The sequence below is a fragment of the Dromaius novaehollandiae genome, chromosome 33, assembly GCF_036370855.1.
Source record: "Dromaius novaehollandiae isolate bDroNov1 chromosome 33, bDroNov1.hap1, whole genome shotgun sequence".
Classification (NCBI taxonomy): Eukaryota; Metazoa; Chordata; class Aves; order Casuariiformes; family Dromaiidae; genus Dromaius; species Dromaius novaehollandiae.
In genome coordinates, this window is record NC_088127.1 from 1206992 (window position 1) to 1224782 (window position 17791).

The window sequence follows — 17791 nt, forward strand, 5'->3', positions numbered from 1 at the left end:
GCAGGCTGCTGCAAGAGTACACACCGGCAACTGCAGAAAGGGAGCTCATCTAACTGCTTATGAGCTACACACGTGGGGTTTACACTGCCAAAAGCTCCGAGTGACGCGCCGGAGGCTGCCACCCCCGTGCGTCGGAGACGCTCACCGTCCAGCCTGAGGTATTTGAATCCGCGGTAGGCAAAGTAATCTTCCATGATGGTCATGAGGGAAGTCATCTGGCAGAAGAGCAGCACCTTGTGGTTGGTGGCTCGCAGTTTGGGAAGAATTCTGTCCAGGAGCTCAAACTTCCCCGATGCTCGGTACAAGTCCAGTCTGGTATAGAAGAGCGGAAATGAGAATTCGATACTTAAAACAAGGTGTCTTCCTCTCCTAAGAATTATCAGTGCCCACTGCAGCATTGCTAGGTCACTTAGCATGCACCAATAACCTCCACCACAAAAAATGCTAAAAATATCTCCGCTTGCTGTAATTCTGAAATATTCTACTTACCCCTGCACAATACCGCCAGTGAAACCTAAGTGCTCGGAAAAGGATTCCTGCAACCAGAAAGAGAAGCAATGTCAAAAAAACCTGTCCTCACACACACAAGTAACCAAGAAACCCAACAAAGTCCTGGAACTGCCCTAAAACAAAAACTGGCCATCAGGTCCAATGAGGGAGAATGGCAACAGCAAAGGTCCTATCCATGAAGTGACCAGCTGTGTTGGGAAGCACACACAGAAATGAAGCAGTTTTAAAACAAGGTTTGCCTTGTGCCAGATAAAAACTGAGTGTCTTGCTGTCTATGTGAAGAGAGAGATTGTGTCTAAAGAGATCAGCCTGGCAATGAATACAATTGATTTCACTCTTTTAGGCAATATTGCTTCACTGAACGTGTTTGAGCGGATTTCAAACCATTTTGGATGGCAAGGAGGAAAGGTTTGAAAGGAGACTGAAGTCTTCGCAATGCTGCAGAGTTTATGCTCAGCTGGCCAAGCAGTTAGCCCCTGCACTCCTGATTTTAACGCACTGATCCTAGCTGGTCTGTGCAGCCATGACACAGCAACGAGAACTGTTTGTCTTTTCAGCTCTTCACACCTCCCTTCGAATCAGACAGCAGATTTGGGGGGTTGGGGGGGGGGGAGAATAGTTTTTACAGGTTTCCAGAGTACCTGTAATCAACATACACGCAAAAACTGATGACACGTTACCTCTATATGCTGAAACATGTACGGATGGTTACAGATTTTCCTCAGTTGCATGATCGTATTCATTAAGGTTTTTGTACCGCCTTTTCCCTGCACAAATGAGACAGAAAATTGAAAAGGTGAGTTTGACTACAACAGCAATCCAGGTGTTCACGAGAAACGTTCTAGAAGTATTTAGCTGGGAGTGCACATCCCAAAGACTTCAAGCAGCAGTGCTGCGCAGATCCAGCACAGGGCGTATCCCGAGGGCAGGCCGACTCCCGGGCAAAGTGCACTCCCCAAACCCACAGCCAGGACAGCCGCCCCAAACAGCAGCAGGCTGGGTGGACAGACAGGCTTTCCTCCGTTAGCTCGGGGGTGAATTTCAAGGTTTAAGGAAGACATTAAAATCACCTTGAGAAATCTAAGGAGTGAGGGATGTTTAAAAGCCAGCTGCTTTAGGGGAACAGAGCTGAAAGGAGGTGGATGGAAGAATAAGGAATTTTTATCTCCATCTCTTTGCTTTTAACCCAAACTGAAGTGTCTTTTTTTCTTCCTCTTTTTAATTAATTGCCATTTGACTTTTTAATTGCTTTTAGAAGCAAGCTGGTGGCCTCAGTGAATCTCCTAGCAGACAGCTATCCACACAGTGAAATGCACCACACCCGCCAAGGCTCTCCTCTAAGCGCGAGGGATTCGTAGTGGATCAAACTCGATCCATAATCTACAGATGGCCCATGCATTTTTAGCACAGGACTGGCCCACAGCTGCTCCGAACCAGTTACCACAGTCTCTGAATTTTCTTAAAAGGAACAAAAGGGGTTCATGCTCTATCTGTTCTTTGTGCTGAAGGCTGAAGTCTGTCAGGAACTAACATTGACTTCGTTAGCGGAAAGGTCTTCCAAAGCCCAGAGGGCAGCTGACACGCGCAGAACAGGCTGCCCATCCCCAGCACCACGGCCTGACAGCGAAGGTGCATCTACCAAAAGCAAGGTCTTCTTTAGCCAAACCTTTTTATCCTTCTCGGATCCATCCGTGAGGAGCACTCCCTTGGCCTGCATGTGTCTATAGAGCACCCTCTGCAATGCCGACATGTCGCATTTGATCACGTACTCCACCTGGAAGGACCAAGGAGAGGTTAATTCCACGAGAAACGTGAGCAAGCATCTCCAAAACACTGGACTAGAAACACACTGAAACCTTTCAAGGTGTGGCACAAATTTATCAAATTTTAAAGCCTGAGGGCACCCTGAGTCACCTATTCTCACCTCTAAAACCTCATATCAGATAAATTAACCCAGCTACTACTTAGTGGAGCTTAATAAACTGTACCAAGTGAAAGCAAGATGAGAACGAACACAGGAAGAGCGGGACAAAGTTGTTCTTCCAGCCTTTACCTTTTCAGGCAGCTGTGCTTCTACTTCCTTCTTTAGCCTTCTTAGCAGGAAGGGACGCAGCACTTTGTGTAAACGTCGAATTATCAGAATTGTTTCTTCTTCATTCAGATCCACCTATTGCACCAGAACCCAGGAAAAAAAGTCATTACGCAATGATTTGTGGAAGTTCCTGTCTTTCCTCAGCATCCCTCCAAGACCGCAAGATTCTCAAGGTCAAGGTAAGACATAATGAAAACCTCCGTAAGCTGCATAACTGGGATGTGTTTTCTAGCTGAAAGCCTCTCTGATGCGATCGCCACAGCCTGAGGTTTCTGCATTGATTTTAAGTTCAAGCTCACTTATCTTCCCCTGGTTGTTTGATAACCTGCTCTGTATAACTTCAGCTGCTGCAGTTCAGAAGGGGCTTCTTCAAATAGATACGTAACCAATAACATAATGGCACTGAAAGCACCTTCATGGTTTGAGAATCTATACTGGCAAGAGCCCAACCGGCTTCTCACATCGATACTCAGATATCCACGTGATGGGAGAACAGTCCATCTACTCTCATTTCCAGTATTCAATTACGCTCTGGGTTTTCTACTCCACCAGTAAAACCCATGCTAAAGAAACAGCACTTTACAGGAAGATGATGCTCCTAATCTAGCTAGCACAAGTTAAAAACGTTGAGAGCATATCTGTCTCCTGACGTTTACAAACACAGACCACCAAAAAGCCCAGTGGGTGACAACAGCCCTAAATTGTCCCAACCTAAACTGCCATCACAGTGCTTCCTTCCATCCATACCTTTTCTCCTGTCATGGCAAATGGAGCATTAAACCACTGCTCAAATGTGCTACAGCTTTTGAAGATGGTCGGAAGGAGGAAATTGAGCAGAGCCCACAGCTCTGGCAGCTTATTCTGTAGTGGAGTCCCTGTCAGCAGCAAACGACGTGGCGCTACATAGTGCGTGTTGAGGACCTGCGTTAGCTTACAGTGGTGGTTCTTCATTCTGTGTCCTTCATCCACAATCATGTACTTCCAACGGATCTGTAGGCAGGAGAACAACAGAAGCGTGGGCAAGAGACAGCAGTTCTCTCCACTGCAGCACTTTTACTGAGCTCCAACTATGACTGGAGAATCACACTGACAACTTTTGATAAAACTGTGCCTCCGGAATTGTCCAAGGGAGCAGGAGAGATCAAAGCTAACTAGGATCGTAGAAACCCACTCAAACTCCTATTAAACTGCTGCTTGGAAACTGCTCCCATCAGGAGCACTTTATATCTCTGGCTCAGAGACAAAAAAAGGAAGGAGTGGGGAAAAAAGGAAGAATGCTAATGCCAAACAGATGACAGAGATTGATGCTAGCTTTTGGGAATTTCAATATTTCTTGAGCTTTTTGGCCATGAACAACCGAACTTCATTAACTCTCAGCAGTACAAGGAGAGAAGAAAAGAGAAGACAGTTCCCTTCAAAGCCTTGTCAAGGTAAGAAATCAGCTTGAATGGATCTGAAAACATGTGCAGACCCCAGTCACCAAGTTAAGCTGTGCTGCCTGTTTATGGTGCCAAGACGAACTAATTTTAAGCAAAGATCAAACCAGTTCACGTTAGGTGTTTTGACATATTGTCTACATTCTTTTAAAACGGTACAACTTTTCAAACATCGGGGAAGCCTAAAACATTAGATCTTTGCCCTGTGGCATGCTGCTAAGTACATAAAAAATCCCTCCACTGATCGGCTGGGGTAGAAAGGCACTGAAAATCTTGCATAGTTTCCAAACAATATTTATAGCCCCATGACTTTCTTTTTTTAGAAGAAAAAAAATTTGCAGTATCACACGATATGCAGCCAAAAATAACAAATGGCACAGAGAATACTACATCGATTCTTCTCCGGCTGGTCAGGGTAAGCAGCAACTCCTCTCATCCTAACATGATAATGAGAGACTCGGGGGAAAAAAATCATTCATCTCACACTTAGATCGCAAGATCTTTTGGACAGGACTGTCTCTGTTAGGTCTGCACAATGCCCACTAGCACAGTGGGGCTGGATGATCCTTCTACTGCAAAATAAATAACTCCTCACAGGGAGCTTCTGCTGCCTTCTGCTGGGAGAACTCACCTTAGCAAGAATGTGCTTATCTTTGATGATATATTCGTAAGTAGTGAGCAAGACATTGAATTTTCCACTTCGAAGCTGAGGTACAAATGCTCGTCTTGCTGCTGGAGAGCCCTGGTACAAAAATTTCAGAAAGAAACATTAAGTCAGAATATAATTCCTTAGAAAGGAGAGCGGGTAGGAGTAGTTATTATCAGCATGACAACAATTGTTCTGGTTATATAAAAGCAGTGCAGCTAGAACATTTGTACAGGCAGTAGCAGTCAGATTCTTTCTCTTGTTAAGGAATGAAAAACAAATGTGGATTTAATCTATTTAGTGCCAGAAAGAGTCTCATATTCCTTCTGATAACGGAAACACTGTTATACTGGGGAGAGGAAAATGCAGCCTGGTATTCAAGGAATCCTCACAAAATGAGCAGCCAGAAGAGCCCAGTAGGTGAGTGCAAAAATAAAGCCAGTACTTGCCTTGTATGAGACCTTCACCACAGAAGGAGCCCATTTATCAAACTCATATGCCCAATTTGACAGAGTTCTGGAAAAAAAAGAGGAAAAAGGGAATGGTAAATCTGGTCCTTGCATGACAGAGAATCATACCGCAGCCCTGGAACCAGCGCTGTAACCATGCCAAGTACTTTCTATGCTTTTCGGTGCTGAAAGGGGTGATGAATTCACACATTGCACTTACGAGAGAGGTACTATAATGAGGAAGGGTCCATTGATACGTTTGTGCTCCATGAGGTATGTAATTAAAGCAATAGTCTGGATTGTTTTGCCCAGACCCATTTCATCTGCCAGGATACCATTCAGATTATTATTGTATAAGGACACTAGCCACTCCAAACCTTTGATCTAAAGAAAAAAGGAAAAAAAGGGGGAATCAAGGGATGAAAATTAAACACAATGACTCCAGACAGAGGAGCCGCATATCAAGGATGTGCTAATGACCTGCACACTCCCCCCCATCTTATGCATTATGTAGATGAACTCCCTATACACTATTAAACAACTTAGTTTAATTATTTAAAACCAGTCGCTGGCATTAATGTATTCCTCTCCTTTCAGGATCACGCATTACGCACAGCGAGCTAACATTCTTTGCTTCGAGCAGTGAGCACGCCTGGCTCATTATTTTATACCGGAAGACAGTCAGCAGCCTGGGTGATCGCACCTCACCTCTCCCTCATCGAATCTCATCACATTTCTACTGACTGCAGGGGCTTCACTTCCTCTTCTGCCTTGAACTCCCACTTCTTGCCCAAACAGCAAGAAACAGCCCAAATCTCCACGCCTCCTCCTAAACCCTTGCCTCCACTCAGGCTACGCAGGAGCACCAGCCAGACTAAACGCGATGCCTCACACTGGAAACTGCACGCACGCGTAACGCGCGGCCGCATCGATCGCGCTGCGCGGAGGCACTCCCGTCCGCAGCCTCTCACCTGGTACTGCTTGAGAACGCCATTGACCATGAGCGTGGACTGCTTGTCCACTCGCTCCGTGACTGCGTGGGCCACGGCATAGTAGGACTGCAGGCCCCTTGCCAGAGCTTGAGAGACCCCGTATTCATCATCAACATCTTGCTTAGCATTCCTGGGGGGAAAAGATTTGGAAATAAGAAAGATGATCCTTCTGGGGATACAGGTCAGGAATCTTCTTGGGAGCCCCATCAATCCTTGGGGTGGTTAATTCCTTCTTCCAAACGCAAAACAAATCAGCTTTCATTTTGGAAAGCTTGCTCTCAAGACCTAGGAGCAAAGCAAATACTGCTCCTCTGTACTTCACTCCTTTGACACAAAGCACTTGAGATTTACAGAAGTGACCAAGTGACTTTGAAACAGAAGCCCCAATATTCTGAATCCTACTCAAACCGTAATTCAAAATCAAGGTGTACTTGGTCTGTGCTGTGCTAGCAAGAGAGATCTTCAGAGTTTAAAAGTGTAAAAGTCAAAATACCTAAAGAGATATTAAGGTATTACAAGTAATTTCAGCTGGTGAAATGTAAGAGTTTCTTGCAACCAAGTGCAAAAAGAGCAAAAGGATTTCTTTCTGCACCAGGAACGGCAGCCCACAGGCTTCCCTTTACCAGGTATCAGTGTGTCAGATACCTCCAGCAAAGCTCCCTGGAGCAACCACTCTATCCTGCCCCTCCTCCTCCAACCTTCAGTGGGGGAAAAAAGAGGGGACCACAACATTTGAACCATGAAGATCGCAAGTTAAGAGGTGGGGCTTACTCGATAATGTGTCTGGCATCCACTTCTGACACATCATCGCTGTCTGGATCTGGGATCTTTTTCTTCTCCTCTACAGGCAGGGCAGGCTGAGCAGGTTGCGGTTGCTCCTCTTCCTCCTCCTGCCAGAGGAGACAAAGCGCACTGTTCTAAGCAAAGTGACCGACTCTCCTCCACACGATGGAAACGGCAGGAAAACCTGCACAACTGCACCAGGAGCAGTGACCGAGTCCGTATAAAACCCTTGCATAGGGTAAACTCCCAGTTACACATCCAGAGGCACCTACAGAGTAGGCGTAAATAAAGGTGCAGAGCACTTTCTCAGTAAATTTTTTGGAAAGCTCTTTTTCTGCCCAGACCCCAAGGTGGGGGAGCATGAACAGACTGGCTATATGGCACATTATGGACATAGAAAGCCTTGGAGATGAGACACTCTGAAGCAAAAGAAAAATTATCCCTCTTGCACCAATAAGTCAAGGAAGTACAGAGCACTGTAACAGTGTTATGGAGCTCCAAAAACAAAATGGGAAGCACGGCTTCACAGTATGTGCCTCTGAATGTCCAAAGAATTATGTGAAAAATATTAAGGAAGAAAACCAGACAGCTAATAAACTAAACTCGCCCGTCTCCATGCTGCCTGTGGTTGTTCTTTACACAGGTTTTCAGTCTACCCTAAGTACGCTTATTTTAGTTGGACTCGCTCAGAACCATGCTGGAAAAAGTAAGCACTGAGATGAGCTTAGTGTTGCATATTACATTTACTGCTGTTTCCTATTCTCTCAAAAATATTTGAAATATTAAAGCATAAGAGTGACTGGTGATGTTTCTCCTTACCTCCTCCTCCTCTTCTGACCCACTTTCTTCACTGTCAGATCTTGGAGCTACTTCATATCTAATTAAATAGAAATATTAATATTTAATTTCAAATCTGCTGCCGACAGCACTCTACACAAAACATGAGATCAGCATGGTCCTATAAACCCTCGGATTAAACCAGAATTTTGTTATTAGTATTACTTTTATAACAAAATGCTTATTTATTTCTTCCTTAACAATTTCAAGGTGTCACATGTGCTCTTGGAAAGACGTATGCGCCTGAGAGCATATGTACACGACCACCCACTAAGCACTCTGCAAATCTTTCCCACATAATTTTAGTTGCTGCATAACAGAGTACGACTGATCAAATCTTTCATTTCTGATCTACAGCACCACTTCTTTCAGCTCTCTGCGCTTCCCAAGGTTTTGGGGTTTGGGCCCATGCCAACGCTTAGCGCTTTTCTTGCCACAGTACTGAACGTCGGTCCCAGCCCTCTGAAGGGCACCATCAGGGAGAATCACTACACGCAAAAATCCAGCGTGAGACTGGAGCCACGCTATCTCAGATCCCAAAATATCGGAGCTTTCCACTCCTGCTCAGGCTCTGGCATATCATCGGATAAGACACAGAGCGAAGGGACGAGAACAAACGCTTCCACCACTGGACTTGTACTGGACCAGGCGATAACCTGTGGCCTGCAGCGACTCACCCGGGGTTCATTTCCAGCCAGGCTTCCAGTTGTCCAGCCTTTGGTGCATCCGTGCCAGTGAGGATCTTGCCGCTCTCCACATGGATCACTTTCACAGGGAGATCGCTCATTTGGCTCGTCTCATCCAGAGGCTGAGAAAGCAAGGTCAGGCTGCAGTTCAGTATTTTTATTTTTTCACCTCAAAACAGAGCTTGCATTTGCACCAACAACCAGCACCACTTCAACCAAACCCACTCAAGTACTACTGCAAAAACAGTTAGGAAGAAAATGGCTGTTTTAAATACCACTTCACCAAAGGCCAGGCAAAGACAGAAAGCTGGCTAGATTTAACATCTTATTTTTAAAAATGAATGTACCAATTAAGAATCTCTATGTGGGACAAAGAATGCATATTCAGATGCCAAACAGCATTAATAAAAGAGCAACTAATTTGAAATATCACTAACTACCACTGAAAAGCTGCTTCTGCTCACAAGGGATTTTGCAAAGTCTTAAGCACATGTAATTTTAAGCACATGGATTATCCGAGTGCATTATCTGGGCTGCTTGCATATGTAAAGTCATGAATCCCTTGCAGGCATTTTTACAGCTTCATTGCAGCTGCACCTGAACATTTGGTAATCTTTTGTGTACTTATCCTTGCAGCGCACATCTGTAGGGAAGGCTTTATCAACCAGAGACCGTGAGTGAAGGCAGCTCTGGAGGACGGTCCATCGCCTCATTGCAGGCACCTCTCAGGGTGGAACAAGCTGTCCTCCGGAGCTGCCTGTCTCCGATTACGGAGGGGACTAGATAACCCATCATTTTTCAGTGATGAGCAAGGTGACGTGAATCCTAACCCGACTGACTTCTCCGAGATAACAAAGGAAATCTGTGTCACAGGAGGAAACCAAACTCCAGTTCGTAAACTCCCAGATGTCCTAAATACTAAATCACCCTCTTCCCGGCAGGTCTAAAGCCTGACTGCACGGACTGGGCTTCCTGCTAAAACTGTTCACGTTGACGATGGCAAGAGACATTTCTTTGCATCACGGTGTAAGTTCTATTTTAGGAGGTCTCGATTTAGCTGCCTATTACATTAGAACTCATCATTACAGTTAGCCTTTCAGCACGAAGGATTATAACAGGCCTTTTCAGCACATGGCTAACAAATGTTTTCTATCCTACTTGGCATGGCATGAAATAAGATTATTGGGCTTACTTCGCCATCTGGTCCAATTGCAGGAGTTTGCCCTTCTGCATTCTCTGCCTTCTGAAAGAAAAGGAAGATAACTATTAGCAGCTCAGCGCTGAAGGAAACAACAAAATCGGAGCCTCAATAAGCACGTTATCCCAGTGCCGTGCTTGTTATGCAACTATCCCAGCAAAAGTGGAAAAGGGGGCAGAAGAGTAAACCCAGCCAGGCAAGTTCAGCTGCAGCATACCTGTGAATCAAGTTCCTGCCCCAAAAGCCTCCAACAGAGCTCATACTTCAGTCTGACTTTCCACTAGCCCCCACCAGCTAGTACCACCCTGGTTCTTGCCAACGCACCATTCTAGCGCCATACAAAGCTTCACTTCTAACTCACCTTCTTTTTCTTTTTCTTCTTTTTCTCCTTTGCAACCTGCGCAGCCTTGTGTTGCCGCACTAGCTCAGTCAGGTTCGCTACGTACTCATCTGTCTGCTGAAGCAGGTAGGCCAAGCGCTTATCTTTCTTCTGATCAATAAGCTTGCGGTATCCTTCTTCATCTTCAGCCTAAGGAAAAAAGGAACATTAACATCCTGTTAGCAACGACTAACTGAAATTAGCCATCCTTGCAAGTATGCCATGAACAGCACAAGCAGTATAGACACCCTTAAGTACATAACATCTCATTATGCACACATGCTATATATATATATGCACACACAACAGCTCCCCAGTCCCACCAAAGCCTTACCATCAAACGACGCATTCTCTCTTTCTCAATCCTCTCATTCTCTTTCTTCTGCTCACGTTCAGTGTTGGCATGGTAAGTGGCCACTGCCTTTGTGAGCTTTTGAATTTTGCCTGTGACAGACCGATGGTATTCCTTGAAATCTTTAGCATGCTGCAGAATGCTATTGAGGTATTCCTGTAGGGAAAAAAGCAACGGCGAATAGGCAGAGTCAGGAATTGTACATTTGTGTGTTCTGCTGAGTTAATACAGACTTCTAACTTCACAAGCTAAGTGAGATATACTCCTCTCATATTTAATATAGACAACGATCTTCCTCTTTCAGCATAATTCTCTAAGAACATTTAACTCGTAATTTTATACCATCAGAAGACTAACTTGGGAGCTTTCTCCAGGAGGCCTGTGAATTCCAGCTGCCCAGCTCCTACGTTGCCTTTGACAGTGGCAGCCCTCACACTAAGCACTTCACTATATCACAGCTGACCTGGTGCTTTTGCCTGCGTTTCCGTTCTTGCTCAATCTTCTGTTGCTTCTCCAGTTTCTCGGTGATGCGAGCTTCACGCAAGGACTGCCGCTTGCTGCGTTTGTAAGCCTTCGCGTTCAGGGCCGTTTCCAAGGCTGTATCTCGTCTCATGCACACCACAACTTCCTGACGCAGCTTTTTGAGAGATTGACATAAAAAAAAAAAAAGAATTAGTTCTGCAGGCAACATTGCGAGTATTAGAATTTCATGAGTTTCACGCCACCCGAGGCTCAGCCACACTGCTGAGAAAGAAGACTGAAGTGTCTTTGGGCAACCATTTCCAGACTAAAAAACACAGCGAAGAAATAAGCAGTTTTCCCTGGTCAGGGGGCTGACATCTGCCAGCAGGAAGACAGACACAAGCTAGTTAACGAATCAGATCTTCCTTGACAGACAGCCTCCGGACAACCTACCTGTCTCTGAAAGTTGAGCAGTCTTAGTGCTTTAAGTTCAATGGTAGCTTTGGTTCTCAGGTCACCAGCCAGGGACCCAGGAAGGTTTTCTAGCTCTTGGATTCTGTGAGCAATACGAGCTTGCAGTCTGCAGAGGAACGAGACAGAATTTCATGTCAGGCAAAAACCAGCAAAATAAATCTAAGCATCTACTTTCACTCCTTTCCACTTCAGCTGACAAGAAGCTACCAAATACAACTCCAACTTGTCAAGTCCTTCTCTCAAGTAAGATGGAGGTCCTGGGCAGCCAAACATCCATTTGGTATCCAGAGATTTAATTCTTTTGTAATAAATTGGCATGGCAGAGAGACTCTTCCCTAGCGGACAGACACCTGCATTCTCTAATAAAATGTCAGAGTGGTGTCAACCCCTGGAAAGCAGGAGAGACAGGACTGCCAGAGATGCCCTCACACCCGTTTCTCTCCAGATCTCTGCACATCACGCATTAACGAGATGTAAAACAGGACAGGGAATCATTATGGTATTCCTCAAGAGAACAAAAAGTACCAGCGGGCTGAAAAAAAGTGAAGAAAGCCAGTCACTGCCTCTCCGGACCTCGTAATCCAAAAGGAGACGAGGTGACCCTTACCTGTATTCCCTCTCCTGCAGGATTTCCACCGGGTCGAGCCCTCTCGGTTTCTGGATGGGCGTGATGCGGTTCTGTTTCTGGTGAAGCTGTACCATGGGGGCCGGCTGGGCTGGCTGCCCGGGCGACTGGGTCTGGGGTGGCATCACGGGGGACGCTGCAGGAGGTACCGCCGGAGGTGCTGGTGAGGGACGGCCGGTTGGCTGGGGAGGAATCAGCTTCTGAGGTGTGCTCGTGGGGGCTGCAGCATTTGCCATTGGTCCTGTTCAAAAACAAACCAGAGCGAAACCATTTCTCTCCTTTTCCTTATAAGGGTAAAAGGCACCTGTCTCCCAAGAAAGCGTCTGGCAAAAACTCCCAAATCTTTTCTGTGTCACTTCCCATCCTTTGAAAAGGAAAGCGGCTCTGTGTCCACAAACCCTGACTGCTCAACAGTACACCTGGGCTACTTTTTCTCTCACCTGAAGCCACCACCCATCTGCCAAGCCATAAATTTAGCATCAAACAAATCCAAGGGCCTTCCTACCCACATTAAGCTATTAAACTTTGGACAGCTGCCTCATAAAGTACAAAGAAGTTTTTATATAAAGCCCCATAAAGCTCAGGCAGAAGAATATGTAAATTAAGCCAGCTCTTTAGAGAGCTTAGTCACCATTTATAAGATTTTAACTAAGCATTTCCGAGTTCCTCAGGCAGCAGTGCCGCACTGCTCCCATGCTGCAGACACGGCCAAGCAGAACGTGCTGCATCTCATGCCAGCAGCACGGAGCGTCGCTGGCAGGCTCTCTCCTCCAGCGTGTCACCTCGTTAAGGGCCGGCGTAGAGCAGGCTCTTAATTCTGCGTCACTGCATGGAGGGGAAACACCAGGCAGGCCTGCTGCGAACCACCCCCGAGTCTTACCTTCCGGCCAGGGCTTGGGGGGGCCGCCGGGGGGCTGCCCAGGCATTCCTGGGGGAACTCCTGAGGGTCCGGGAGGAGGCATGTTAGGCCCTCCTATACCTGCACGGGGGCCAGCAAACACAGAAAGGGGAAAAGGAAAAAACAAAAAAAAAAACACAGTAAGATATTTTGTGGATTAAAGTTACAATCTCTTGATCTTTGCATGCAGTTGCCAGGAGCAAATTTTATCCTTCTGCTTACGGATAGTCAGCGCCTGACCAGCACACAGGTCTTTTCACAAGCGTATTAAACCCTAGGTGTGCCGTCTCTGCTGATTGCAGGCAGCGCTGGAGGGATGAATCGGCCCACCCACGTCCTGAAGTGCCTGGAGGAGTCTCTCCGCCTCACTCCTTTGACACCAGCTGGCCCAGATTCAGCCTCCCCCCCTCCAAAGCCCCTGCCCCCAGAAAGCTAATCGCCACAAATCAGACGGGCTAAAACATGCACAAACAGAAGGCTAAAACTGGGCAACACCAGCAGCGCTTCAAAGGAGGATGAAAACAAAAGCATTGGCAACGGCCAACGCCGTGCTGGCCGCTGAAAACGCGTCTGCGTGCGCCTGCCGCGAGACGCAGCATCCCTCCGTCCATCCGCCCCCCTGCTCGCAGCAGGCAGGCCGCGCTCACCATGAGGTCTGTTATAGTTTGGAGGTGTTGGTCCTGGTCCAGGCCCTTGCACTGGCCCTTGCACTGGTCCTGTCCCAGACACAGAGGGGGGAGGTAGTGTCGGCATTTGCTGCTGCATTCCAGGCATTGGTCTTTTTCCCTGCACTGCCATTTGAAGGTGGTCGGGTAGAGGCTGGCCTCTGGCAAGCATCTTGTAGGCCATGATCTGAGCTCTTAACTGGTGCAGCTGGTTCTGGTTAAAAGGGGTCGGACCCCGATTCTGTTGCCCTAACGCTTGCGGGTCCGTGCCGTCTAACGGGACGCCCCCAGGACCAGAGGACATCTGAGGGCCAGAGGACGGACCGTTAGCTGGGACCGGGCTTGACGCGTGCTCAGAGCCACCGAGCGGAGAAGGGTAACCTGCAAGGAGAGACTCGGTTACACAGGAGCGCGCTGCAAACTGCTCCTAACAGAAGGGATGGGAAGACTGATTTAAAAAAAAAATTACAAAAAAAGCTGCAGAAAACATCTTCCTCCCCAGTCTAGCCTGCACCTGCTTCAAAACTGGATATTCAGGGAAAGAAATAGTGCTAAATTCTTCCCAAATTCAAAACCTTAAAACAAGCAAAACCAATAAAGGTTTACTGTGCTCCCAGGAAAGATCAGCGAAGCTGCCGTGCACCCCAACGAGCTGCAACACTCCTGTCATGCTGCCTCTCCTATCTGTTCCCTCATTTCAGAATTATTTCTACCACTGCAAAGAATTAGAAGCAGCCCCGAAACAGGGCACTGCTCGTCCTCACGGCAGCCGTGAGTCCTTTATCCGAACCGGCAGCCGGGGTACTCGGAAGTACAGGTTGTGTCTGACCAGCCGCGCGAGACCCGTGCGCTCGGACAGGCGGACGTGCCCCACGCGACGCTGTATCGCTCAACAGCCCATTTCGGCGCGGGAGGAAATCGGGCCGCGAAGAGGAACAGATGGCCCTCGACAAAGTTTGCAGCTCGCACGCGATTCCTCTGCGCTCGCTCTCATGACAGGCACCACCCTAAGCGACGCCTGACGCCAGCATCGGTGGATGAGGGAAGCAAAGAGCCACCGATGCTCTGCAGATCCCCGGACCGATCTGCAGCCCTGTCCCCACCAAAGAAGGAAGGTTCTCCAAAGAAAGAAACCTTGAGAGTGCTGATCCATGGGGCTTGGAGGAGGACCCATTCCCGTGTGCCCGCCAGGCCTCATTCCCATCCCTTTCATCTGGCTGTAACGAGGATCGTCGGTTATTCCCTTCTCGTGCATGGAATCCATGGGCTGCAAGAGAAAAAGCGACATCCTAAAACCTGCTCAAGAGCAGCGACCACTGACGATTTGGCTACCCCACCTCCCAGGGACAGGAGGCTGACGCGGCAGAGCACAGGCGGCTGCTCGTCGCGTGGTGCAGCTTGTAGGCAGGTTAGCAGTGCTCCAAACGCATCAACGAGTCACCGTTTGTAGCATGCTGATCCCGATGCTACCAACAACGTCCTCAAAATGAAAATCTACCTGCAGGCAGAGCACTGTGCGCCATATGAACAAACAGCATTAAGTGGTGGCGGGCTGTGAGGAGAGGACTCGGCACAAGGGTACGTTTAAAAGAAACTTGAAATCGCTTAAATGTTCTCCTGTTTCTTCTTCTAGGTCTTTGAGCTTATGACACTGGAGATGATCAAAAAAACAGAGGACTTCTGAGAACTGCTTAGAAAAAGGAGTTTTAGTCAGACGATTTTAAAAAAAACAAAAAGCCCAAACGCTTTGATGGTGGAAATGGAAAAGAAAAAGGAAAGCTTGTTTACTTGTTCATTTAACTCCAAATTCCCAGTGAGCCCTTGCAAGGAGAGATATCTTTGTTAGAAGTTTCTCATTCCTTTATTCCATATTTAGAATATGGAAATTTCAGCCTGCACTTGAAATCCAAGTTTTCAGCAAGCTTAAGAGACCGAGAACGGCATTGACATTTGAGGAAATTAAAATGTGTAAGCTCAACTCTAATGCAATTTCTCAGACTTTCTGTATCCTTCAGCAAGGGAAACACGAAGTGTGAGCCTCAAAAGACCCCCGAAAACCTAAGACGTTTTACTTGTCCTATTAAAAGAGAAGCTATTTTTGCAGCTCGACCAGACGAGACCCAGCAGGAACCTCCCTCCGCCCAGGCGCGTTACCTTGTGCATCTGGTGCATGTTGTCCTGAGCGTAGCCGCCGGGCCCCTGAGGAGGCAGCGGGTGTCCTGCCGAAGGCGGTCCGGGGCTGGGGCCCATCATGCTGTGCGCCGAGCCAGGAGACGGCCCCGGGCTGGGGCCCAGCATGGCACCGGGAGACGGGCCGGGCCCCGGGGAAGGCCCGGGGCGAGGCGTCCCTCCCATCGGAGGATCCGGCGTAGACATCTTCAAAGCAGTTGCTCCAGGGAGTATCCTGCTGCGAGAGAGCTGCCTTAGCTCGAGCTCCGGCTGCTCTTCGGAGGCGGCGAGCCGCCCCGTGCCTCTCGAGGGGGGCGAGGGAGACGCGGCGGAGCGGACGCCCCACCGGTGCCCCCCACGCGTGGGAGAGGGGGGCAAAAAGGGGCACGAGGCGAAGGCAGAGAAGGGAAACACCGGACCGGGCGCGGGCAGCTCCTCCGGCACGCGACCGAAGCACCCGGAGACGAGGGCTGACGCCTTGCTAACGAAACACCCCTACGAGAGCACGCGAGTTTCGGCCTCGCAGCACTACAAAAAGTCACGGGAATTAGAAACAAGAGAGCACTTGCTCCAGGGATTAGGGGCTGTACGGGATTTAGGGCAGGAAAGCCACCAGGAGCCTGCGTTCTCCCCCGTGCAGCCCGGACTGGTTTTTAATGTCCCAAGCAATGCAGCTTTCACCTCTTCATGGAGAAGACGGTCGGGCGGCTTTCAGATCCCGCTGTCAGGGAGCCTTTCTTCACAGACATGCAAAAGCTCCCTCTCATTAATGCTAAGTATACTTAATAGCAGCACTGTCAGTAACTCTACCCTCCCTGTCACATTAATGTGCAAGAAACTCGCTTTCGAATCAACCTTCCTTGCAACACAAGTACTCAATATGCCTGGCGTCGATGCGATGCACGCGTGCACTCTTCTCCAGGCCACGTTAAAACTTTCTCCAGTTTAATTGACCACGCGATTTTATACCAATTTTGGTAACCAGGAGCAATTTTCTGTGCAGACACCAAATCAGTTCAAAATTGGGTTATATTTGCTTAGCTTCCACGAAAAGATAATTTCAGAGATTCAGGTTAAACCAAAATACTCAACTCTGAACAGACACGAAAGCATCTAAATCCATAATGCAAAGGCTAAACTCCATTGCTCAGTAACTCATGCAAGTCAAACAGGCAGTCTGCGTGTGGAAATGTGTCATTCTTATGCTGCTCCCTTCACAAGTAACGTATTTCAGGTGAAGCTAGAATTTCTAGTCGATTTTAGCTAATTCAGACCTACACCAGCACAGTGTAGCTATTAAAAAAAAACACGTTCCCATTTTAGGTTTCGGAAACATATTTGCAGTTAGAGCAAACAAGCCGGGAAGAGGCTGGTAGAGATGGTTGGGGCCATTCTCCAGCCCCAGAACGGGATCATCTCCACTGCTCCGGACGGCGTTTGTGGCTAACGCCGACTGGAAAACACGGTGTTATCCCAACCATATACCCCAAACCTGAACCAGGAAACCCCAGGCAGGAGCGTGCCACTCTCAGAGGCGGGATGGCCAGAGCCAGGGCGCAGCGCTACGCAGGGAGGCCTGGACTGCAATCACACAACGGAAAAATGCAATTCCCGCTGTAGGAAACCACATTTCCGCAACCGAGAGGGGATAATCCAAACTAAAACCTCAACTATCTGCCTGGCTAGTGACTTCAGGTGTAGAGGGTTTTTTCTCCTTTAAAAGGAGTATTTATGAAAGAGAAAATATAATGGGCGGATCTTTGCTTCATCAGATTTGATCTAGAAGTAAGTCTCATTTTGACAAATAATTACAATTAACATTGAATAGCTCTTAGCATGCCAAAGTAAAACAGTGAAATACTAGCTAAGAATAAACCTTTGCCATGAGGAGTCTTCATCTGGAAAAGGCTGTTAGAAATTGTAGGGTTGCTGAAACAGAAATTATTATTTCAAAATATGGTGAAAAGTGGAAATGCATATATATATTTTTAAGATTCCAGATGGTAAAGTGAACATAATGCCCAGTTAATGTATGAGAACATTTATTGTATTCAGTTTTGACCACGCTTCTTTGCTCAGAGCCCCGTTAGAATGAGTTATAGAGACAAAAATTTGTAGCATCACTGCATTTTTGCTTA

The 17791-nt window shown here is 47.5% G+C and overlaps 1 protein-coding gene across 9 annotated transcripts in view; it reads right to left on the reverse strand.

Moving 5' to 3' along the window:
* The window catches only part of SMARCA4 (SWI/SNF related, matrix associated, actin dependent regulator of chromatin, subfamily a, member 4), a 35392-nt gene that overhangs the window by 9894 nt on the left and 7707 nt on the right, over positions 1-17791 (reverse strand). For 8 of the 9 annotated variants that reach the window (XM_064499303.1, XM_064499302.1, XM_064499301.1 and 5 more), the window contains exons 3-25: positions 15639-15888; positions 14619-14751; positions 13467-13865; positions 12802-12900; positions 11904-12162; positions 11276-11402; positions 10824-10997; positions 10343-10516; positions 9991-10158; positions 9624-9674; positions 8423-8553; positions 7728-7785; positions 6897-7015; positions 6105-6255; positions 5354-5517; positions 5134-5200; positions 4670-4780; positions 3350-3592; positions 2564-2677; positions 2177-2284; positions 1191-1277; positions 490-536; positions 146-312 (exon numbers count right to left, since the gene is read on the reverse strand). In XM_064499303.1, the coding sequence (XP_064355373.1) occupies positions 146-312; positions 490-536; positions 1191-1277; positions 2177-2284; positions 2564-2677; positions 3350-3592; positions 4670-4780; positions 5134-5200; positions 5354-5517; positions 6105-6255; positions 6897-7015; positions 7728-7785; positions 8423-8553; positions 9624-9674; positions 9991-10158; positions 10343-10516; positions 10824-10997; positions 11276-11402; positions 11904-12162; positions 12802-12900; positions 13467-13865; positions 14619-14751; positions 15639-15860 (3373 nt within the window). In that variant the 5' untranslated portion in view covers positions 15861-15888. Of the gene's footprint in view, positions 1-145; positions 313-489; positions 537-1190; positions 1278-2176; positions 2285-2563; positions 2678-3349; positions 3593-4669; positions 4781-5133; positions 5201-5353; positions 5518-6104; positions 6256-6896; positions 7016-7727; positions 7786-8422; positions 8554-9623; positions 9675-9990; positions 10159-10342; positions 10517-10823; positions 10998-11275; positions 11403-11903; positions 12163-12801; positions 12901-13466; positions 13866-14618; positions 14752-15638; positions 15892-17791 lie in introns of all 9 variants that reach the window. The other variant, XM_064499297.1, reaches the window with a different exon arrangement.